General features: G+C 37.7%; 2 protein-coding genes across 4 annotated transcripts; one reads left to right on the top strand and one right to left on the bottom strand.

Moving 5' to 3' along the window:
- Positions 1-5,877: 5,877 nt before the first annotated feature.
- LOC123749986 (zinc finger protein 25) lies at positions 5,878-19,544 on the top strand. 3 transcript variants are annotated; one of them, XM_045732113.2, is made up of 6 exons: positions 5,878-6,028; positions 7,563-7,664; positions 9,890-10,027; positions 10,790-10,877; positions 13,157-14,816; positions 18,465-19,544. In XM_045732113.2, the coding sequence occupies exons 1-6, from the start codon at positions 6,023-6,025 to the stop codon at positions 18,532-18,534; spliced, it is 2,064 nt and encodes a 687-aa protein (XP_045588069.2). In that variant the 5' UTR covers positions 5,878-6,022; the 3' UTR covers positions 18,535-19,544. The 3 variants fall into 3 exon arrangements, with proteins under 3 accessions (XP_045588069.2, XP_069190231.1, XP_045588078.2); XM_069334130.1 differs by lacking the exon at positions 18,465-19,544 and having other exon boundaries at positions 5,897-6,028; positions 10,794-10,877; positions 13,157-18,117; XM_045732122.2 differs by lacking the exons at positions 5,878-6,028; positions 7,563-7,664 and having other exon boundaries at positions 10,794-10,877.
- Positions 19,545-20,311: 767 nt separating this feature from the next.
- mRpL15 (mitochondrial ribosomal protein L15) lies at positions 20,312-25,385 on the bottom strand. The gene is made up of 6 exons (XM_045732100.2): positions 25,227-25,385; positions 23,499-23,653; positions 22,810-22,975; positions 22,460-22,619; positions 22,111-22,235; positions 20,312-20,757 (listed from the first exon to the last, which is right to left on the bottom strand). The coding sequence occupies exons 1-6, from the start codon at positions 25,377-25,379 to the stop codon at positions 20,581-20,583; spliced, it is 936 nt and encodes a 311-aa protein (XP_045588056.2). The 5' UTR covers positions 25,380-25,385; the 3' UTR covers positions 20,312-20,580.
- Positions 25,386-25,851: the final 466 nt, after the last annotated feature.

The following is a 25,851-nucleotide window of genomic DNA, read 5'->3' as shown; positions in this document are numbered from 1 at the left end:
GAGGAGCTTTGTGACCCACTGTCAACCATATTTAATAAATCAATAGAGTCAGGCAGAGTGCCAGAGTTTTGGAAAGTTGCTAATGTGATACCAGTTTTTAAGAAAGGAGATAGATCACTTGCGTCTAACTATCGACCAATTAGCCTAACGTCTATTGTGGGAAAGTTACTCGAATCTATAATAGCAAATAAAATTCGTCTTCATCTTGAAAAACATAAATTAATAATTGAGTCGCAACATGGTTTTATAAATGGCCGTTCATGTTTAACAAATTTGTTATCTTTTTATTCTAGCATTGTTGAGGCAGTTGATAGTGGTAAGAATTGCGATGTTGTATACCTTGACTTTAGCAAAGCTTTTGATACAGTGCCACATGAAAGACTAATTAAAAAAATAGAGTATCATGGTATTGGGGGTGCTATATTAAGCTGGATTAGGGCATGGCTATACCAAAGGAAACAGAGAGTTAGTATAAATGGAATCAAGTCAGAGTGGGAAAATGTTGTAAGTGGAGTGCCTCAAGGCTCTGTCCTGGGACCTCTGTTGTTTATAATATATATAAATGATTTAGATTCAGGTTTGAGTAGCAACATTTGCAAATTTGCCGATGATACGAAAATCGGTAGGGAAATTAATTCGGAGGAGGACTCACTATCACTTCAAGTTGATCTAGATAGGGTTTTGAAATGGTCAAAGGATTGGCAGATGCAGTTTAATGCTGATAAATGTAAAGTTCTGAGGTTAGGTAATGATGATAGAGTTACAAGATACGAGCTAGATGGTGTTGTGATTGCGAAGTCGGATTGCGAAAGGGATCTGGGAGTTATGATTAGTAAGAATTTAAAACAAAAGGATCAATGCATAAATGTTCGTAATAAGGCAAATCGGACACTTGGATTTATTAATCGCAGCGTTAGTAACAAGACACCTGGTGTGGTTCTCAAGCTATATCTTGCTCTAGTTAGGCCCCATTTAGATTATGCAGTTCAGTTTTGGTCGCCATATTATAGAATGGATATAAATTCACTTGAACGTGTCCAGCGTAGGATGACTAAGTTAATTCCCCAAATTAGAAATCTTTCATATGAAGAAAGATTAACAAAGCTTAAGTTGCATTCACTGGAAAGGCGAAGAGTTAGGGGTGACATGATAGAGGTTTACAAGTGGATGAATGGACATAACCGGGGGGATATTAATAGGGTATTAAAAGTATCAACACAGGACAGAACACGAAACAATGGATATAAGAACATAAGAACATAAGAACATAAGAACAAAGGTAACTGCAGAAGGCCTATTGGCCCATACGAGGCAGCTCCTATTCTATAACCACCCAATCCCACTCATATACTTGTCCAACCCGTGCTTGAAACAATCGAGGGACCCCACCTCCACAATGTTACGCGGCAATTGGTTCCACAAATCAACAACCCTGTTACTGAACCAGTATTTACCCAAGTCTTTCCTAAATCTAAACTTATCCAATTTATATCCATTGTTTCGTGTTCTGTCCTGTGTTGATACTTTTAATACCCTATTAATATCCCCCCGGTTATGTCCATTCATCCACTTGTAAACCTCTATCATGTCACCCCTAACTCTTCGCCTTTCCAGTGAATGCAACTTAAGCTTTGTTAATCTTTCTTCATATGAAAGATTTCTAATTTGGGGAATTAACTTAGTCATCCTACGCTGGACACGTTCAAGTGAATTTATATCCATTCTATAATATGGCGACCAAAACTGAACTGCATAATCTAAATGGGGCCTAACTAGAGCAAGATATAGCTTGAGAACCACACCAGGTGTCTTGTTACTAACGCTGCGATTAATAAATCCAAGTGTCCGATTTGCCTTATTACGAACATTTATGCATTGATCCTTTTGTTTTAAATTCTTACTAATCATAACTCCCAGATCCCTTTCGCAATCCGACTTCGCAATCACAACACCATCTAGCTCGTATCTTGTAACTCTATCATCATTACCTAACCTCAGAACTTTACATTTATCAGCATTAAACTGCATCTGCCAATCCTTTGACCATTTCAAAACCCTATCTAGATCAACTTGAAGTGATAGTGAGTCCTCCTCCGAATTAATTTCCCTACCGATTTTCGTATCATCGGCAAATTTGCAAATGTTGCTACTCAAACCTGAATCTAAATCATTTATATATATTATAAACAACAGAGGTCCCAGGACAGAGCCTTGAGGCACTCCACTTACAACATTTTCCCACTCTGACTTGATTCCATTTATACTGACTCTCTGTTTCCTTTGGTATAGCCATGCCCTAATCCAGCTTAATATAGCACCCCCAATACCATGAGACTCTATTTTTTTAATCAGTCTTTCATGTGGCACTGTATCAAAAGCTTTGCTAAAGTCAAGGTATACAACATCGCAATCCTTACCACTATCAACTGCCTCAACAATGCTAGAATAAAAAGATAACAAATTTGTTAAACATGAACGGCCATTTATAAAACCATGTTGCGACTCAATTATTAATTTATGTTTTTCAAGATGAAGACGAATTTTATTTGCTATTATAGATTCGAGTAACTTTCCCACAATAGACGTTAGGCTAATTGGTCGATAGTTAGACGCAAGTGATCTATCTCCTTTCTTAAAAACTGGTATCACATTAGCAACTTTCCAAAACTCTGGCACTCTGCCTGACTCTATTGATTTATTAAATATGGTTGACAGTGGGTCACAAAGCTCCTCTTTGCATTCTTTAAGCACCCTAGCAAACACTTCATCCGGCCCTGGGGATTTGTTTGGTTTGAGTTTTACTATTTGTTTAAGAACATCCTCCCTGGTAACTGCTAAACTCGTCAACCTGTCCTCGTCCCCACCCACATAGACTTGTTCGGCTGAAGGCATATAAATTGGATAAGTTTAGATTTAGGAAAGACTTGGGTAAATACTGGTTCAGTAACAGGGTTGTTGATTTGTGGAACCAATTGCCGCGTAACATTGTGGAGGTGGGGTCCCTCGATTGTTTCAAGCACGAGTTGGACAAGTATATGAGTGGGATTGGGTGGTTATAGAATAGGAGCTGCCTCGTATGGGCCAATAGGCCTTCTGCAGTTACCTTTGTTCTTATGTTCTTATGTTCTTATGTACATGTTCAATATTAAGTTTATATAATATCAACTTTGTTAAGTCTATAATATAAACCGTGTTTAATATAAACTTTATATAATTACTTACTTTATGTGAACTTCATATATTTACATGTTCTGCAGAATTTAATCTTCAATAAACTTTAACGCCCCATACTGCCAGTATCTTTCTCCCCCTGGTCAGAAAAATCTGTTCTCTGTCCTAAGTTGTGGCTTGTTGAACCTGAAATCGTTGTTCCTTGTTTGTGATCGATTGATGAAGATTAAGCCACCCAAGAGGTGGCACGGGCATGAATAGCCCGTAAGTTAAAGATTTTTTTGCAGTGAATGTGATCTTTGGTCATGATAGGATATATTGAGGTGGCACGGGCATGAATAGCCCGTAAGTGAAAGATTTTTTTTGCAGTGAATGTGATCTTTGGTCATGAAAGGATATATTGATGATTGATTGATTGATAATGATTAAGCCACCCAAAAGGTGGCACGAGCAATGAATAGCCCATAAGTGGAGGCCCTTTGGAGCCATTACTCATGCGCTATGAAAAAATGAAAATATAAAAACGGAAACCACGTACAAAACTCAGGCAAATCATAACATAGAACGAAAAGGCAATGTAAAGGATCTGGGTGTACTCATGTCGGAAGGTTGGATAACAAGAACTTTTCACACTAGAGATGCTATACCGATGATGATACTTTTCAAAACGCTTGTGCTCTCTAGAGTGGAGTACTGCTGCACAATGACAGCCCCTTTCAAAACTGGAGAAATTGCTGACCTGGAGAGCGTGCAGAGATCCTTTACTGCTAGAATCCACTCAGTAAAACATCTAAACTATTGGGACCGACTAAAGAGCCTAAATCTGTACTCCCTTGAGCGCAGGCGGGAGAGATACATAATAATTTACACGTGGAAAATATTAGAGGGGCTGGTCCCGAACCTGCACACAGAAATGACATCACATGAGACCAGAAGACATGGCAGGATGTGCAGAATATCCCCGTTGAAAAGCGGAGGTGCAACAGGTACTCTGAGAGAGAATATCAACATCAGAGGCCCGAGACTGTTCAACACGCTTCCGCTACACATAAGGGGCATAACTGGCAATCCCCTCACAGTGTTCAAGAGAGAACTGGATAAGCACCTCCAAAGGATACCTGATCAACCAGGCTGTTACTCATACGTCAGGCTGCGAGCAGCCGCGTCCAACAGCCTGGTTGATCAGTCCAGCAACCAGGAGGCCTGGTCGACAACCGGGCCGCGGGGACGCTAAGCCCCGGAAGCACCTCAAGGTAACCTCAAGGTAACCAGTATCAATAGTTGGTACTAGGGGTCTGGATGGATGGGGTCTTCATGGTCGCTCGCAGTTTATGGCCCGCAGGACGCTTAGTCGCCAGGTTGCAGTTTAATGTGCAAGGCAATGTGTTATACCTGAACAGAGCAACCTCGGTAGTTTGGTACAATCAGGATCGTCGTCCTTTTCGAGGAATTGCACTTCTCCGTTTGGGAATTTGCGGTGGAATTCTGGGTCGCGGTATTCTTTTTTCAGTATTGTGAGATCAGTGTAAGCGTTCATGGTGTGGCCGTGGACATATTTGGGGTGCGGGTCTTTGTTCTGGCTGATTATCTTGTTACATTGACCAGACCACACACTAGAAGGTGAAGGGACGAAGACGTTTCTGTCCGTCCTGGACCATTCTTAGACTGAAACGGACCGAAACGTTGTCGTCCCCTTCACCTTCTAGTGTGTGGTCTGGTCAACATAATTTAGCCACGTTATTGTGACTCATCGCCTGTATCTTGTTACATCTGTGGGCCAATTGTCGTCTGGTGTGGGCGTTGCCACTGAACTCGCTAGGCGGAATGAACAGCACATGGCAACTATTTTTGTTTTCGTCGTCGTCCTCGTCGTCGGTCGCAAGGCCGTTCTCGTCGACGTCGGTGGCGGCTCTGGAGAGCATCTTGGTGTTGGTTGTGGGAGTTTCGGGTGGCCCGTAGTGGTGTCTTCATTGGCAGGGGCAGCCAGTGTGGGCGGCGTCCCTGTTACCGGACTGGTTGTGGGTCCTGTTGTGGGGTCGGACGCCGGGCCGGCCGCAGGTGGAGGAGCTGGGAGAAAGTCGCCTGGTGACGAGGATTCGGACCTGTGTCCAAGAGCATTCCAGACGCTGCCTTAATCGACTGAGCTACGATATGGTCAAAAGAGTTGAAACCGAAGTTCTACTGAACTTAACATGTCGTAGCTCAGTCGATTAAGACCGTCTGGGATGCTCTTGGACGCAGGTTCGAATCCTCGTCACGGCCCTTGTGGATTTGTTCATTTGATGCATCACGTTATTGTGATTTCTGTGTGTACTACTAAGTAAATATGAAAACCCACTAAACACTATGTATCTAATCTACCCAACGACGTAACATAAACGTACGTTACATATCCCTATCTCATAATTTTTTAAGCACTCTTAGGTACTCACAGCAATTTAATTAATGTGCTGTACCCTATTCTGAGTTTACATATTTCTCCTGTGGCTTAGACAAAGACAGGAAGCCAGTGACATTTAAAGTATCTTTGCCGGAAACGCTATGCGTGCTAGTGGCTTTACATGAATGTTAATTCAACTTATTTTCTATATTCTCTGTTAACCCCCGATGTAACTTCTTGTATATAAATAAATAAATAAAAGTCGTCCAATTTTCCTGAAACCTTAAGGAATGGCGTCACAAGCTGTTCTCCAGAAACTTGAAGGAATGGTTCCGTCTCCGCTACAAGAACGTCATCATTGGCGACATGTAAACAAAGTTGTCTCAACCTTGGCCACTTCTTTGTTATACCTATTTTATCCTAACAACAGACCTCATGTGTCTTGTTTAACTTTAAATACTCTACTTTTAAATGGAGGTAATATATTTTGATTGTTTTAGATAGCAGAATATGTCTTCGTTAATAGTTATGTAATTTTGTGTTTTTTTAACTATTCTGAATGGGTGAGGTAATATACACAATAAAAATTATAATAATAATAATAATAATACGGACTAATAATACTTCACAAAATAGCACGGGGTATGTGTATTTAGCCACGAATTTAGCTAGCGAACCAAAAAAATGCTTATAATGCAAAATTTAAAATTCATTGCATCCAGGTCTCGCTTCCAGTAGATAAACGAAATGTATATGTAATGAAAAATATCCAATGTGTAGCCTAAAATCATAAACAGCAAACTTTATAACCCTGCAATGTCCTATGTTGAAAATTTTTATTGACAAAATGAAAATATCATTACCAAAATGATACCTTCATGGTTTACCTGAATTTACCTGAGGTACCACTTACTCTATCGGTGAAAGAGCACCTTCTGCTTTATGTGCTACATTGTAACTTGTTGAGCTTGGAACTGTTGCCTCTTGTGTGAATTACATTGTACCTTTTAAAGAAGTGGACTGGATTGATATCTTACGATTTGTTCAGTATTTTAAAGGTCTCGATGAAATTGCCATGTCTGGTTTGTTAGGAGCTCCTTTATAAAATATCCGGTCAAAAGTGCATGTAACACAGACGCAGCTATGAACTTTAATTTGACTGATCTAGGAGTATTAGGATGCAAGATAAGTGGCCTTATGCACTTGACATTACTTTTTGTAATTTGTCTGAGTACACATATTTAATTATAATGATGGCTGGTAACAGATCATGTCTCACACTGCAACTGCTATGTATGACAATATAATATCACTATTACACATTGAGTAATATTTTTATTTGTCAAAGACTACTCCTTATATTATCATTCATATTTTATATTAATGTATGTTAGGCATTATAAGGTTGAAAAGTTTGAATGCAAACCCAATAGTATAAAATAATTATATTCAGTTCACATATTGTTCTCAATGCAACTGTATTTTCCTGGGTATGTTTCTTTAGATAAGGGTCTCTGACTGATGTAATAATTGATGGGTATATCCTTAGTTAACTTCAGATAAGTGTGTTTACTTGGATCTAAACATACAAGGCCACTTACTGTGCATCATGATAATACTATGCCAGTAAAATTGAAATTTACAGCTGCAACTGTGTTGTATACATTTTTGAGCTGAAATTTACCTGAATTTACCTGAGAAAATACAGAACCTTTGATGAGCATTACAAATGTATATGAAACATATTGTCTAATGTAGTTTTGGGAAAATGGATACCAAATATGAATCAAGCAGTTCAAAAAATGTGTATTTATGTACAAAATGAACTATCTCCCATTTCAGTATCGGGTGGGAGAGACATTTAATTATAGATAACTTAAAGTTAGAGTAATTATATGAAATTTTTATGAAGGGCTCATAACTATGGTATACTTAATTGGATACAATGAATTGTGTAGCACCTCTTCTAGTTTTACAATAGAAGAGAGTTTAAAAAGAGTTCACCTTCTAGGTATACGCCTTGCGCTCCTGTTGGGTCATCAAGCTTTGTTCCTCTGGTTTTACTGCTCTTCCTGTTGGAGAGTTTAGCAAAGATCGTAATCCTGACCTTGCAGTAAGTTGATACTATATTTGTTTATTAATCTAATAACAACAAAAATTACTCTTAATGTACATTACAAATGTATATGAAACATATGTCTAATTATGTCTAAATTACACATAATGTCTAAGTAATGTTTAAGTTATGTCTAATGTGGTTTTGGGAAAATGGTTACCATGTATGAATCAAGCAGTTCAAAAAATATGTGTTTATGTACAAAATGAACTACTGTATCTCCCATTTCAGTATCAGGTGGGCAAGACATTTAACTATTTAGCAAGACAAGTACCTATTTACTGCTAGGTGAACAGGTGCTTCAGGGTAATAGTAACGCTGCCCATTTGTTTCTGCATTCGCCAGGGATCGAACTTGGACCCTTAGGACTACGAACCCCGAGCACTGTCCCCTCAGCATCAGGCCCCCTGTTGATGGGACCAACCCCCTTCTCCATTTCACTGAATACTGTATATCATTTAATACAAAACAGGATTCCTCTCCTAGAGTTTATATTTTGAAAATTCGGCTTGTATGCCCCCTTAATTAACCCTGTTATTCATATGCATACTGTTCTTAAGTCATCTTTGAGGGTAATGTAAATTTAAGGTTCCTAGTCCTTGGGATTAACCTATTAATCCTTCTACATGTAATTTTAAGAAAATTTGCATCCATTCTAAAGTATGGTAATTGTAATTGCACAGCTTATCCAAGTGGAATCGCACATGGGTTCATGGGAATAGCCGTGTTTACCCATTTAACCAGTTTTCTCTTTCATTTTATCATTAACTGTATCTATCCTTGTTTACAAATATTCAGAGAGGCGATCCTCAACTTATGAATCAGATGCATTCTAACAAGGCAGTCGTAAGGTTGGCCATTTGTAATTTGGAACAAGATTTTCCAATGTTATAAATGAGGTATTTATTTACTGAACACCAAAAATCAACGTACAAAACCCACATTTCTGAGGCAAATAATATAAGAAATACTGTACTGATTTTTATTTACCTTGAATGATGGCGTTGCCGTGCTTATCTGTTTTCATGCTTTATGAAGAGGTCTAATTACCAAAGGAGGAGGCAACACAAGGTAATGATGCATGGGTACCAGTTCACCATCAACACATTCTTTTATTATCAGCTAATAATAACACTTTCATGTCCAGCCTCTCCATGCATTTTAGACTGTAAACGTTCTGGGCTCCCCTGGCAGCTTGTGGGCCACTCAACGATGTGAAATTGTTATTACAATCATTTAACATTTTCTAACTTATTTGTTGGATTATAATAATAAATATGGTGTTAAAATGTTCAGAAATGAATTGTCTGCAATTGTTTACAATCGATGCAAAACCAAAGTTGTGGAATGTAAACCTAGCATCCTCGGCAGGTCCCACTTAGCAATTCTTAAAATGTTTATAATCAGTTAATGTTTTCTTTGTTATTTCTTGGATTATAACTATAAATTTTGTATCAGATGACTTCTCTAGAGAATACAGTAGATGGAAAAACAAAATAGAATTTATAATAGATTACATGTGACAGCGATGAATATGCAAATATTCATGAATAGCAATCGGATGACGCATTTTACCGTCAATGGAACGTTTACTGGAAATTGAAAGTGTTAAGGGACCCTTCCTCAATACACAGCTGAAATACAGTAGTGCATTAGTAGCACTGTTTGTATTGTGGAGACTTTTGAATTGGTTCTTATAGATGAACCAAGGCTAAAATAATGACTTGAGAGGTTGTTCATAATACAGTATCGGATTTTTTTTGGTGTTCATAAATTGGAGATCTCTTGATTCAAGATGACTCATAGGTATTATATGTTCCAGAATTTGACAGATGTCATCACTTGGGTAACATCTCTCCCTTTCTGTGGCTACAAAATTTAATTAAAAAGGGGTTACTTATTTAATCTTGAGATGATTTCGGGGCTTTTAGTGTCCCCGCGGTCCGGTCCTCGACCAGGCCTCCATTCCCAGGAAGCAGCCCGTGACAGCTGACTAACACCCAGGTACCTATTTTACTGCTAGGTAACAGGGGCATAGGGTGAAAGAAACTCTGCCCATTGTTTCTCGCCGGCACCTGGGATCGAACCCGGAACCACAGGATCATAAGTCCAGTGTGCTGTCCGCTCGGCCGACCGGCTCCCTACTTATAAAAAATATGATTAAGTAATACTTGTTAGTTTCTTGCTGAGGCTCATGCTGCTTATTCTTTTGTGATAAGCAGATAACAGAAATGGATGAACTAAGCTGCAGTATCAGCATAAATGAGAGAAGTGATGCGGAGAGAGAAGTATGGAGGAAGCAAGAAGTGGAAGGAGAAAGTACTCGAGAAGCTAATCCTGAAACCGTTAATGAAAGAGAGGTAAAGTACAGTACTTTAATATACTGTATATTATAAGATTCAAAAATATGTACACTAGCATTTATTTTTGTTATTTATTTATTTATTTATAAGTAGGTAATATGGGTTACAGTATTACAAATTTTGGTTGTAATATGATACATTCAAGCAAAGTCGCAAATATGCATATCAGTATTGGTACAGTACTATAAAATTAGTGATCATCCTGATTTTTTAAGGTCTGTCATTGAACTGTAGTGTCATTGTAGTATCATTACACATCAAATGGAGGTAAAAGGTTGGGGTGAAAGGATGAACCAGACGCAGGGAATGTTAGTCCAGGTATTAAAGAGGGTATTGAAGATATTGAAGTGTCAAGATCACTGAATGAACTAGGAAAAGATGTTGAAGCACCAGTGCACTTAAACCAATCAGCCTGCCCTGTCACTTTTTTTGCCTGGTGATATCACTTCAACACCTGCCCCTTCACTCTTCTGCTTAGTATCATCACTTCAACACCTGCCATCTCTCTCTTCTACCTAGCATCTTCTAATTTCTTTCATTAGTTTCATTACATTCAATGCTTCACCTTTAATTTCCTCTTGCAAAGGTGAAAATATATTGTACAGTATTATATTTTAGTAGTATACAGTAGAATACTATATTTTAGTATTAGAATGTGTTAATAAAAAATAATAAAGGTGCTAGATGATAATAAGTTCATATATAATTTATGTGTACCGTAATTTATGAGATATTGATATTTTATGTATGTAATTTCAGACAGTTATGCCTGAGGAATATGTTTCGAGACAGTTGCCCAGCAGTGGCAGTGTAGAGAGTAGTGAAAGGGACTCTACACACAACAGAGGTAATATCAATACTAACAATGTCTGTAAGATGAAATTTTGAACCTAATCCTTTTACTCTTAATATTTCTGAGAATACTGCTCTCATGGATAAATCTTCCTGAATACCTTGAAGTCTCAATTAGTCAAACAAACTTCACTTGCATCACCAATGCTATAGAGCCCCTGCAGGGTCGTTTAAGATGCATGTAAGCACTGGAGACAGAATTGATCTAGTTTCAATGAACAAAGAAACTCTGGTCTGGTCACAAACGTGGATATCATATTGCAGATTTCTAGTTAAATTTCACTCATGGCAGTTAATAAGAACTCTGAACAATTCTCGGCCAATTGCTACACCTCACTTGCCTTATCTCGCTACCACCAAGTGCCAGCTATAAGTGGCAATAAAAAAAGTGACACACTTTTCTTCTAAGTGATGGTCAGAAGCCTTTCACTAACAATCTTCCCCGAGTTACATAAGCCTGAAAGACTGAATGACTAGTAAATAGCACAATGTCTAGCTAACTGAAAAGACATTGGAACCTCGATTCAACAAACCTTGATTTGGTGGATCTCCAGTTGGGATGCACACTTTCCAAGCCAGAGTTACTCACCTGATTTCTCGAACTCCTGTTCACCCTATTAGGCGAACAAGAGTTCAATCTACCAGTAGATTGAAATGAAACTCAAGAGGCATAGTGCAATCAGTGCTTAGATTTGGAAAGCCACTGAGGGATCCTCTGCCAGAAAGAAAGACAAATTAATTGCAAGCTGGAAAGAGCATGTGTTATCTTACAAGAAATGCACTAAAAAAATGAATTAAAAAATTTAATTTTCAGCTACTTTTTAATAAAGTTTTAATAAAGCTTTTTAATAAAGCTTTTTTCAGCTTTATCCCCACTCTGTGGGGATAAAGCTGAAAAAAAGGGTGTTGCATCCAAATGGCTTAACTTTCCTTTGTTCCTCTTCCTTATTTTAGTATTTACACTAATGATGTCACTGTTGCCAAAAGCTGCTGCTGCTGCTGTTATGGTTATACAATTGCACATACAGTACTGCTGCTGTTACTTTATCACCATGGTAAATGTAGAGTTAATAATTAATAATAATAATAATAATTCATTGTCGGGGGACAGGCAGCTAGTTTATACATACAGTATATGTTAGGATTATATTGAGGTGTCCCCCCATCCCTAGGGTTAAATTACTGACGCTCCCCAGGATGCAACCCCACTACAAGCTGACTAACTTATGGGGTACCTATTTACTGCTAGGTGCACAGGAGCATGAGGTGATAGGAAATGCACCGAACCATTTCTGTGTTGCGAGGGATTCGAACCTGGAATTATTTATTGTGAGTCGAGAATGAACCTGACTACTTCTGGGACCCTCCCAATTAAAGTTAAGAGTTAAAGTATCAAATCTCTAAGGAGAGCTTTCATAAGTTTAGCAGAGGGAATATAAGTGGATTATCCTCTACAGTATTAAATTTGAGAAAGTTTCCATCAGTTTTTGTTTTTTCTGATTTTATGTTTCAACTCTACATTGTTGTCAAACCTGTACACCACCTACTTGAGACCAGTTTTGGAATATGCTGCCCTGTCATGGAGCCTCATCTGAAAAAACACACAAGGAAACTCAAAAAGGTTCATAAGCTGCAACGAGGCTCATCCCAAAATTGCGAGGGATGGGGTACAAATAGGGTCTAAAGGAACTAAACCTATAGATGGTAGGAAAGAGGAAAGAGAGCGGGGCATTTAGCATCCAAAATGCTAAATCTGGGCCTACAGCTGTATCTTTAAGAAAATATAAGCAGCCATCCATCAAATGAAGGAGTGAGGGCTTGGAAATAATGATTTGGCATGTGAAAAGAACAAAGATGAATCAAGTTGAGGGTTTCATTTGCAGTAACAGACACAGAGCCTCCCACACCCACTTTTTCCCCTAAATAAGAAAGTAACATCAAGTCTTATATACAAAATATACAGTTTTTAAATTTGCTGCTTATTACTCATTTTTCTTTCAAAGATCCATGTTAAGCTCCTTATCTCATGTTTTGTCTAATAATTTTTATAATATTTGAACCTTTGTCTTTTTCTAGATCTAATACTTTTAATCCTAAATATTTATCTCCCTAATATTATATCAGCTGAAAAATTTCTTCTGTACACTAGTTTTGTACTTCTCATTACATATTTGATTCCATTACTGTACTTTAAATTTGCTTATGAAACTACAGCAGAGATATTTTGCTTGATAATTTATTTACAAAGTTTTTCTTTTATCTCTATGGTTTCAGAGTTGTTGCAGCAAAATCTGAATAAAGGAAGCGGGTTTAGCAGTAGGAATGACTCATATGATATTAGACAAAATTCAAGTGGAAAACTGTACAAGTGTGAACAATGTGATTCTGTCTTTAATCAGAAGTCCAATTTAAAAAGACACCAAAAGTTGCATTCTGGGTATAAACCTTTTATCTGTAAAGAATGTGGGTTATCATTTTATGAACAAGTTTCCTTAAAGAAGCATAGCAGAACCCACACAGGAGAGAAGCCATACAAGTGTGAAGTGTGTAATACTTCATTTGCTCATAATGGGCACTTAAAAACTCATAAGAGAATTCATTCTGGTGAGAAGCCATTTGCTTGCCAAGAATGTGGACTGTCATTCTCACAAGCTGGAAATCTCAAAGTTCATATACGTGTACATACGGGGGAAAGACCCTACATTTGTAAAACGTGTGGAGCAGCTTTCTCTATCAGCAGTGTATATAAGAAACACATAATGGTCCATACAGGTGAACGTCCATTCAAGTGCTCCTTTTGTGATGCTCGATTTTCTAGTAACTCAAACTTATCAAGGCACAATAAAACTCATACTGGGGAAAAACCTTTTAAATGTCAAATTTGCAGTGCAGCATTTCCAGTAAAAAATTCTCTTGATCGCCACATGAAGTCCCATACAGGGGAACGGCCATATTGTTGTGAAATGTGTGGCACAGTTTTTGCAGATATGTCTGATTTAACAAAACATCGTAAGATACACACTGGGGAAAAACCTTTAAAGTGTGACATTTGTGGAATGGGATTCTTTTCAAAATCACAAATGAAAATCCATATCAGAACTCATACTGGAGAAAAGCCCCATAAATGTATTTTATGTGGTGTGTCATTTGCACAGATTGGTACACTTAATAAACATAAACGGACTCATACAGGGGAGAAACCTTTTAGATGTGATGAATGTGGATCTTTTTTTACTGCTAAAAGCAGTTTGAAGAAACATGTGGAAAGGCATGCCTATAATGCTTCACCACAACGCACAAATACATCTAACATCTCTGATTATCGAAATGTTGAATCTCATATTGCTCCCTTTTGTGATAATCAAAATAAGATTTTAAGTGACAGCAATGTTTGCAATCAGGAAACATTGCCACTTTCATCCAGATTATTAGGAGTTCCTTCACTAACATCATCTGTGGAAATTGATGGTGTACCCGTACCCTTAAACACAAATTCAAATACCGTAACTCCAAAGCGTACTTTACCATTAAGTAGCAATAACACCTTGTTAGTTATTTCTTCCTCGATACCAGAAGATCATTCTGCCTTAATATCAATGGATATAGGAAATTCAACTCAAATGTCTCAAAATGTAATAGCTGGAGGGAGATTTCCCGTTTATAATTCCTCATTACGTCCTGTTGATATCACCGTACCTGAACCGACTTCAACATTACTCTGCAATCCTGCTACATTTGAAGCAAGAAGCACTCCAGCCTTGTCATTCTCAGATTTACAGAATGAAACGGAGTTTTGCAATCTTGAAAGAAGCTCAACAAATATTAATTCGTCTGCTTCTACTACACTTCAGTCTCTGCCTACTGTTCCTGCAGAATCCTGTGTTCAATCTGCCCTCACAGCCAGTGCTGCAAGATTATCATCGGCTCAAAAGTGGTAAGAAGTGAAAGGGGCAGAAGAGGGGTCACAACAACGTGGTTGAAAAATGTTGACCAAACCACACAATAGAAAGTGAAGAGATGACGACGTTTCGGTCTGTCCTGGACCATTATCAAGTCACAATTGACTTGTGGACAGACCGAAACATCATCGTCTCTTTACTTTCTAGTGTGTGGTTTGGTCAACAAGTGAAAGCAGGTTTGGAATTAGAGGATAATGGCATGGATGTACTTAATAGAGCAATTTTAGTTAATAAAACATGCAGGTTGTTCAAACAGTACGTAAATTTAAAACAATTATATTATTTCTAGTATATTTTATTAAATATACACAGCAGTTATCTGTTTAATCATGAATAAAACAGGATAAAGCAGTACCCACTTACCATGAATTACCCTGGCTTAATTACTTGTAATGTCAAGACTACATGCTTGCTGAAACCTTGTATAACTTTCAACATATGTGCACCCTTTTTGCCACTTTTTTCCCCTTCATTGTTGCTGTTCGGTCTCCATTCACATGGGGCTTTCATTCCTTGGTTGTTTTTATGAGCAGCAGCACATGCCAAATATTGGTTCCTCTTATCATTCGGCGCTGGTGGAGCAATAAAACAAACGGTGCTGGTGGAGCAAACACTGCTGCTGTTTGTTCTGCCTTCTGCCTAGCAGTTGGGAACCATGTCGGCAAGATAGCTCCAGGAAGCCAATGGGGCTCACCAGCAAAGAGACATTTCATTACGCTCAATGCAGGCTTTTTCTACAAATGATGTTTGTGCTGAATTTAGGCCCCAATTTAGTGATGCTGTTAACAAGCCAGTAATATTTATCATTTTTATTTTGCATTTCCTTCAGTTTTCAGCTAGGGGTCAAGGACTCAAACAGACCTCTGTATCTGTAAAGCCTAAACAATACACTGCTGTCTTAAGGTCATCCAGGGGGAAGGGGACGAAGGGAAGGAAACTATCAGGGGAAAGTGCCAAGCCATTACGACTATATAGCACTGGGAAGGGGTCAGGATAAGTATTTGGGATAGGACGGGGGGAAGGAATGGTGCCCAACCACTTGGATGGTCGGGGGATTGAACGCTGACCTGCATGAAGCGAGACCGTTGCTCTACCGTCCAGGCAGGTGTTTAACTCAGCTGATGTACTGTGAGGCAAGACATGTGGCGGGAGGGGGAAAGGGACAGCAAGAATGCAAGACTTGTACTCGTGCATTTTTCCTTCACACAAATTTTTTCATAGGCATTTGTTATAAGGGTTTTGATGATTAAGTTTAATAGTCATCCTTACATTTTATCCGAGGTGGTAATGGTGTGTCAACACTGAAAATTTTGATACCAGAAATTATATATTGTTAATATCAAATATTTCCAAAATCATTTAAGGAGCCAGGAATAGACAAAATATTCAAATTATGTGAAAATTACTAATAAATGTTAAACAAATCTCCAACTTATTGCCTTCAGCGTCGTGAAAGTTTCATCCCAATATTTTCAGAAATTGATTTTAGACGAATTTTTTAAAAAGAAGAACATTTTGTTGATAAGGAGAACAGCTCCTATTAACTGGAACTGATGGATAATGCAGTAATAAAGAGATACAAGCACCTGTCCAACACACAAAGACGAAAAATAGTAGTACGAAGTGTCCACAAAGTGGATATGCAGCTGGTGCCTTTATAGCATTGCTGAATAATACATAATAAAGCAAATAATAATGAGTATGTTATTATGCTCTATTTTGTTATACTGTATATCATTCAAATACATTGCCCGATGTTATTATCTGTTACTTTCACCACTGTCCACAATTTTTTTTTTAGAAGAAATTTTTTTTTTATCATTTTTTTTCTCCTTTGTTTATTATCTGATTTTGTTGTAATCTTTACATCCTGTAGAGTGCACACCTGTTCTAAACTATGTAAAGATAGAATGTAATTGGTCAACAAATAAATCAGCTTCAACTGGTTTTTTCTACAGTTACAGTCTATTTTCAGATTTCAAACTCTATTTTCTGTCTCTTTAGGGTGTTTTGATTATTAAGAACCAGATTAGGGCTTTATCACTTATATAAGTATACATATATATCCCCTAAATCATTATAATTATCCCTATATTTTGTTTTTTGGGGGTTATTTTTTCTTGACTTCATTTCAACACAAATTGACCTAAAACTTTCACATATTCGAGTACGAATGCCAAACAATGTTTATTAAAACATACAAGTAAATTAATGAATTAGAACTACCGTATTCATTGTCGATAACTTCAAGTTCAATTATCTCTAAAACTAGAGTTTCAACTTTGAGTCGGCATTAAAAATCCAGTTTGATCGATTCTCGCCATTTTCACACACAGTAGGCACAGCTGTCTGTTCTACAATCCTATTTGATTGTTTTTTCATAAACCTTGAATGTTGGGAGTTTTTAATTTTTGGGTCAAAATTTGGCGCATATTTCAAATGCCATATTGATAATTTTTTTACAGTAAATTATACTGAATCCTATAATAATAACAAATAAAAATGAAGCTCATATGCTCTTCTGAGAGCATAATAACACCAAATGAACAATTTTTGATACTGAATATTTTTTATGTTCATTTGAAAATCTGAAATTTTCAAGTTATTTATATACAGTAATTATTTTTAATTTTCTTGTTTTTCAAGTTACGTTTGTGATTATTTAAACAAAGTTGGAGCACGTGCCAAGTAGATTCAGTACAAAAAATTTGAAAGCGTTTGAATAAGGTGCAACATTTAATTTCCCAGCCCCTTAAAACATGTAATGAGCTTTGTGTAGGCAGCTTGTGTCTTGCTTTCCGACCGTCCCTCGCGGTCACTTGTCCCTCGATAGAATTCTTGGTGAATCGGATACTTTTGATATCGTTCGCCTTATGCGTTTTTGTTCTCGTATTGGCATTCTTGGTGATATTTAGCGCCCTCTGATTATTTCGCACTTTGATGGTGCTACATAGCCTTCCCGGTTTGGTGCCTTCTTTTGATAATTACCTTACCTTTGTGTAGGCAAAGGTAACAATGGCCAACAGCTTACTAGGAACATGAGAGAAATGCTCATAATCCAAGATGCTAAATTTCCTCTGAATACAACAATTCTGAATGTGAATTGGTGGTGTAGGAAGAATGTAACTTAAGAACTGGCTTTCAGTTTTGCAGACATAAAATGGTATGGGGTATAAGTAGTTATCAGAACTAAAGTGTAAATTTAATAGTCATCATTCCAGGAATAACCTAGTTCCTATGTACAGCATTATCATAATAAAAATTATTTTTTTATTATTTATAGTTTCACTTAATATTTTTGTACAATACCAAAATAATTGTTTTCTTGAGCTTTAATAAATGTGTTACACAGTACAGTACTGTACTGTATATATTTTTCATAATATCAGTATTGTACTTATTAAAGTTGTACAAATTGTACAAACATCATTGGGTCAATTACGAGTGGTGGTTTAAAATCTGTACTGTAATTTTATCTATTTTGTTCATGTGAGTTTTACAAAATAGAGGAAAATCATATTCTGCAACAATACTTATATTGCTTCATACACTGAGTAGCAATGTGTCACTGAATCTCATTGCATAAAAAATAAATGTCTTTATTTTCACATTTTTATATACAGTATATATGTGTTTGCTGAGAGAGCAGTACACAACAGAACACCAGGAACAGTTGGGCACATCACCTACTAGTCGCCTGTACTCAATGGAAATTCACACCTCGGTAAGACACTAACCCAAGGCCAGGTCAACTTGGGTCAACAGTGAAGGTGGTCACAAGGTTGCCAGTTACAATTATGCCATGCTAATCCATAAGGAATTATTATTTTCACATCAGAAAAGGCAGAGGATCTCACGTGCTCCGTTCAGCTGTATATAAGATCACGTGCAGACACAGGATAGACACGAGGATCTCACATGCTCCGTTCAGCTGTATATAAGATCACGTGCACACAGGGGACAGACACGAGGATCTCACATACTCCGTTCAGCTGTATATAAGATCACGTGCACACAGGGGACAGACACGAGAGTGAGGCCTGTCTGGTTACGGGTGTTGGGGTCTGATCAAGATTCTGGAGAACAAACATTGAGCACCTCAAAGTCGAGCGGAATTCACTGTGGTAGTAAGTACGGCTCTCTTATACCCATCACCTTATTTTTTAATTTCCTTTTGCCTCCGTTGGGGAAACAGTTAGGAATTGTCTTTCTGAAGTGATAATGAAATGTTCTCAAATTGTCATCCCCTTGTGTATTAATGGTACCTGCCAACATGATACTGGGCTTACCATTCTCTTTGCCCTAGTGCTCTTAATTGTCCAGTATCCCTATTAAGGTGTGTCAATACTATTGTCCATAAGTGCTTTCGTTATTTTATATACTGTAGTACACAAGTCGTTTCAGGATTATTTGAGTGTCAGGCCAGGATCCTTTTACCATTTATTCTTTGCCACACCTGCCCTGGTAGGATATTAACATTCTACACGTTCTCACATCTCTCCCTGGTCCCCTATCCAGTAATTGAGGGTGGTGGTGGCATTAATTGGGTAGTCATACATGGACAGTAGCAGCTAATACTTCTCCCTCTCTCTTCCCCACTTTTTCCTTATCTACTCTCTCCTCCAGTTGTCTACGCAGAACTCAGTTCATTTCGAGTGATTATTTGGTTTGGTTATATGTATTACAATATACTAGTGATATTACAATACCAGTTATTACAAAGATGGCATAGTATTACAACCCTTGGGACGGGGGGCTTGTATGTGTAATTAAAGGTGTAGTTACAAGATGAGCGCTACACTCGGTGTCCTATCTTCCCAACACTGTCATATGACAAATAGCAAGTATTACCATTATCAGTACTGCATTGACAATCATGTTCTAGTAGTGAGCATTAAAGAACTCACTTATATCGTATGAAAAATAAAGGGTGCCAGTACATGCAGACATTTAATACTGACTAAATTGAGTACATGTGTTGATGCTGAACATTTAATTGTTATCAGTGATATACCTCTACGTGCAACCCGTCCTCGACTCAAGTCCATCACATCCATCAGTTGACCCCACAGACGCATTCATAAATTTTAACATGCTGTTCATTCAAAATGGTGTTTAGGTTCTGTTGGCGATTATTTGTATTCGTAGTACGTGTGCGAAGCATTTACAGCATTGTTGTTCGAACAAAATTCGCCGGTGAAGCACTTGTTCTGAAAGTTTAAGAACGAAATCAGTTGCGAGTCGTGTGTAGACCATTTTTCATTCATAAACAGGGGGTTTGGCAGGTGCATAGAATCACTTTTGGGTCTTTGTTTGGAGGACGGGCTGCTACGTAATTTACGCAAATATCTAAAAGTCTAATAGAATGGCCACATCACAGACGACACTACACAAGGTTCACATTTGCCCAATCCATGTGGCTAGGTCAATAGATAACATTAAGGTACCCAAATGTTAAAAATAAAACATATCAGCTTGATACTTTTATTTAACTCCAATTAATTATTCTCAGTTGGAGAAGTGAATGAAATAAACAGTAGCCTCTTCCACACAAAAACAATAGTCACTGTCAGATTGCAAAAACAGCACTGGGAATTGACTGCCTTTTTAAGTTGACAAGCTTTAAAATGAGACTTACAACCAAAGGTATACCATCTTTATACATTGAAGAAAAGTTGAACTTTAATTGATGCATGAGAAGCACCTCCTAATATAATTGTATATACAGTACATACAGTATTATGATACAAAATATTCTTTGAGTTCAGGATCTGTAGGTTTGAGAATAACCTTGTCCTTCAAACTGACAACCCATCCTGGTTCCAAACCATAAAATATTTGACGGGGATCCTTTCGTTCCAGCAGAATATCTTTATTTGGTGATGCATTAACATCCGGCAACTCGTAACCATATTTCTGAGGTAAAGAAAAAGCATTTAAATATTATTGGCTGAAAGGTAATCAAGATTGTATTAAAAATTCACACGTACTATATTCTTAATATTTTTTAAGGATGTTCGCACTCATAAGTTTTCAAGACATTTTAAATATTTTTCAGCACTAAAGACTCTTATACAGTTATCAAGAGACTGAGACTGGTTTGTAAAACATATGGAATGTTAAAGGCAGTGGGGACATAAACGATCAGTAAACAGCGCTAACATATGATGTCAGCTGACACAGCAAAATGCCTGCAGTATACCATGCACATCACTAAATCGAGCCACAACACTGCTATAATCAGATACCTGTCACTAAAATCATGAATATGAATAATTTTCTACAAGTTTATTTTCAAGTTAGTGAACACACATTGAATACTTATCCAGTCTGGATTGACACTTCCTCCAGTCTATGTAGCCATGTGTCTTCCTTTACTCACTTAGCCGTACTTGCGGGGGTTGAGCTCTGGCTCTTTGGTCCTACCTGTCATCCTGTACTTTAACCCCAGTGCTAAATCCTGTGCTTTAACCCCAGTAACGGTACTCTAATCTGCACTGATTATAACTTTAAGATCAACAAAATAATCTCAAATAGTATTTGACAAAACTACATACAGTATCTCTACTGGGGATACGAAAGTTAGAATTAAATTACTGAGTATAGAAAGCGAGTATAAATTGTATCAAACCTAGTACTGTAATATACCTCAAATCATCTCTAGCATTGTGATGTGTGGTTAATGACTGCATGCAAGATCCCAATAATGTAACTACGCTTTTAAATTACCAACCGCAGTATACCTTAGAATGTGACACAAGGTAATTAAAACTATTATATAAATTCACTAACCATTTACACTATACACTATAGTGGTTTGCAACCTACTGATATCATTAATCTTATTATCTACAGTACAGTTTAACCCTATTGACATAACTCCTCTCATCACTTGATATTATTGTAATTACATTATATGCAGAAGTGCATATTGGTACATTAAATTTAATGTAATGGAAAGTATAAAATGCAAATCATATTGACCAGACCACACACTAGAAGGTGAAGGGGGGACGACGACGTTTCGATCCGTCCTGGACAATTCTCAAGTCGATTCTCTCACAATAGACTTGAGAATGGTCCAGGATGGACCAAAACGTCGTCGTCCCTTCACCTTCTAGTGTGTGGTCTGGTCAACATACTTCAGCCACGTTATTGTGACTCATCGTCTGCATGCAAATCATACTTTATACTATGTATCCTATAATTCAACATGGAATTTAAGCAGAGGTTATCCTTCACAATCACAGAAATGTTTATGATTCTTACCTGTGCCAGAAGAAACCTTTCCTTGGCTATCTCAGCTGGGTCAGCTAGATATCCTCGATTTTGGGGATCAGAGTAGTAATCTATCAGATGTTGAGGAGGAAGCATGCGGCGCGGTATGGCGACACCTGATAAGATCACGGCCATTAATAGTTTGGTAAACATTATTGCTCTATATTTTTAGTTGTTACTCAACTTTGGAGATATTTTAAGCAAGTTAAATGACAAGATACTTAAATCCCAACTTACAAAATGCAATGAACTTTGAACAAACACTTAAAGTAATGAAGGTAAAGGTGCCTCTAAATTCATCTCTCACTCACACATCCTACTGACAGGAATATATACAAACCTCTCTTAAAGAATTCCACTGGTTTAATGGCAGCTGCGAGAGTAAGTGGATCATAGTAAGCTGTGGTTATGACCCCTCCATTACGTTCCACTGATGCTATCACTGCTTCACTTGCCCATTGTACTTCTATATTTAATGTGGCTTTAAAATGGTCAATCCCCTGCAAAATACATGCAAGATAGTGTCTTTAATGCTATACACAATACAAGGTGTACTGAATTTGTGATTATAAACAAGGTTATTTAGCACCTACAGTAAGCAACACAAAAATTAAGTATTTTAATAGGAAGAGAAATGATGTGACAACCAAGAATTTGATCATAAAAATTCAGTGATAGACGATACTGTACCTCATCTTCCAGCATGAAGCCTCCCTCCCTCTCTAGTGGACGGACTGTGAATAACCCGGTGGCCACAAGTTGCGTCACATCAACTGGTATGTCACCGCGTAAGCGATTAGTGTCAATCAACCTCTGTAGCCTTCCCATGCAGAGTGGTACATAAGACAACTTCAGACTAATCAAAAGAAAGATTAGAAAGATTAGAAAACTAATCTAATTACAGAAACAGTGCTAATGCCAACACCACACTCCTTAGGTGGGACTCCATACTCCCCAGAATGATTAACTTTCTACATCAATTTGACAATTTTAACATTAACATTCCTTTTCCCCCGCCTATCTGGTCTAACCAAACTTCTCTTGCTGACAGCCCACAGCAGCAGCAGTAGTCTGGCTAGACCAGATACGAGGAGGAAAATATACCCAGTATATTAACATGATCGAAGGCTAAAGTGATGCTGGAAAGCAAGCAAAGCTATTTCCTCTTCATGAGATACCCGCTGGATACACACCATACCGTGTTTACTGTTGGATAAAATAATGTTGGGTAAACAAATCACTCGGCTGACTTTTAGGTTACCGCACTGTGAAGCAACAGTGCAACGGTAACTGTGAAGCTGAGAATTTATGTAAATTACAGTAGTGATATACATAGCTACTATTATGTACTGCAATTCAAGAATAACACATCAACTTACTGGTGTCCTTTGTAGTAATTTTGAACTGGGAAGCGTAAATAAAATGGATTGTTTCCAGTCTCGTAGCCAAGCCGCAAAAAATTTTGCCTTTGCCCAGAACCTTTGCAGCCAGCTCCGTGGGTCTTGCCACCATATATGCCCCGTCCTCGACTTTTCTGCAGTGAAAGTAATTAGATGGGGGTTGAATGAAGTTTATTCACAAATTACATAAGGCTTCAGAGATCTAAGAAAACATTCAGAATTTATCCATTCATATCAATCTAGCACCTCTATCCATTTATAATAAATAAGTTTACGTTAAAGAAGATTGTATAACACTTATCACTGATGTAAATTCTCTCTCCCAGCTTGGAATAATTAGATAATTGTTACATGCAGTATTAATTAATTGGGCTGTTGTCAATTTATTAGGATTGGGGCAAAAGGCGGATTAAAAATTTCCATTTCCTGCACCTTTCAATAAAACAATGGCAAAAATATCACCACAGTAACTGCATGTATTTTGCAAAATATACAATATAGTACTGTATGTTGATATGGTTAATATCCACAAATCAACACTTGGGCAAAACGTTTTTTACCAATATTTTCAACAAGCAGTTACATCTCTCACGAGTCGTAAGGAAAATATTACCCATGTTATGATCAAAACCTAATGTTCAAAAGAACAAACTTTGGTTTTCCGTCCTTTCAGCAATCCCTAATGCTCATGTGAACAGGATAACAGCAGCATATCTTGAGATGATTTTGGGGCTTTTTTTTAGTGTCCCCAGCGGCCCGGTCCTCGACCAGGCCTCCACCCCCAGGAAGCAGCCCGTGACTGCTGACTAACACCCAGGTACCTATTTTACTGCTAGGTAACAGGGGCATAGGGTCAAAGAAACTCTGCCCATTGTTTCTCGCCGGCACCCGGGATCGAACCCAGGACCACAGGATCACAAGTCCAGCGTGCTGTCCGCTCGGATGGGAAGTTATCAAACATAAGAACATCAGATATGAATCTAAAAGTTTTGTAGTCCATATACACAGCCTTTGTGAGACCATTGAGTATGCAACACCAGCATGGAACCCACACCTTGTGAGACATAAACATAAACTTGAGAAACTTTAGAGGCGAGGCAGGAAGGAATGGTGCCCAACCACTTGGACAGTCGGGGATTGAACCCCGACCTGCATGAAGCGAGACCGGCGCTCTACCGTCCAGCCCAAGTGTTTGGGAGATAGATAGCCAAGGGGTAGATAGCGATTTTTAACCAAAATTAAAGCTAGATTAAGCTAGATGTGAAGGGAAGGGAACTATCAGGATGTGAAGGGAAGGGAACTATCAGGGGAACCCTCAGTCCTGACCCTTTCCCAGTGCTATATAGTCGTAATGGCTTGGCGCTTCACCCTTAAAATTCCCTTCCCTTCTGCCCACCACAGTGCCATGGTCGAACCAAAAATTACATCGGGACAGAAATGGTTGGGCAATTTTCCTTGCACCTAATGCCACTATTCACCTAGCAGTAAATACGTATCTTAGGGAAGGGAAGTAGCTCGACCTTGGCGGGTCTTCGATACAAGTCTAAAGCATATATATTTATAGATATATATATATACTTAAATTTACATATATATACTTTAATAATAAATATATACAGGCTCCCTGACAAAACAAATTTAGTTATGTTAAAAAAATATGGCAACTTCGTCCATATCGACATCAAAATGAGCTTCAACGACAAATACCTGTTTATGAGCACCAGGATTTGGTTTTAAATTGCCGAGGGAGACCCGTGGTAGCCGCCTGAGGAGCGAGAGAGCCTTGTCAGTGCCGGCGGCGGCGGCCATCTTGCCTGCCTCACTCCCAGGGTTCCCACACCTCGACCCTTCTTGGATCATAACAATAATAATAATACAAATAATAATAATAATAATAATAATAATAATGACTTCCTATTATGTCTTCTCATAGACATAATAACATAGAATAAAAAAAAACACTTTTCTATATGTGGTGTAAATATGAGGAATAAATTCCTCATATAAATTTCCACATATACACAAGTCTGGGGTTTTTATCCATAATAATAATAATAATAATAATAATAATAATAATAGTAATAATATTAATATTGTCTTCTCACAGACATAATAACATATAATCAATAATACCACACTTGTCTATATGTGGTGTAAATTTGAAGTATAAATTCCTTACATAAATTTCACATATACACAAGTGTGTGGGATTTTTATCCAAAATAATAATACTGTGATAATAATAATAATAATACTTTCTTTAGGTCAAAGTACATACAAAATGAGTTACAAGCAGAAGGTTGGAGTTCTAGATAAGAGCTAGTATATACTC

The sequence above is a fragment of the Procambarus clarkii genome, chromosome 4, assembly GCF_040958095.1.
Source record: "Procambarus clarkii isolate CNS0578487 chromosome 4, FALCON_Pclarkii_2.0, whole genome shotgun sequence".
NCBI lineage: Eukaryota > Metazoa > Arthropoda > Malacostraca > Decapoda > Cambaridae > Procambarus > Procambarus clarkii.
This window is presented reverse-complemented; position numbering and strand designations above follow the sequence as displayed.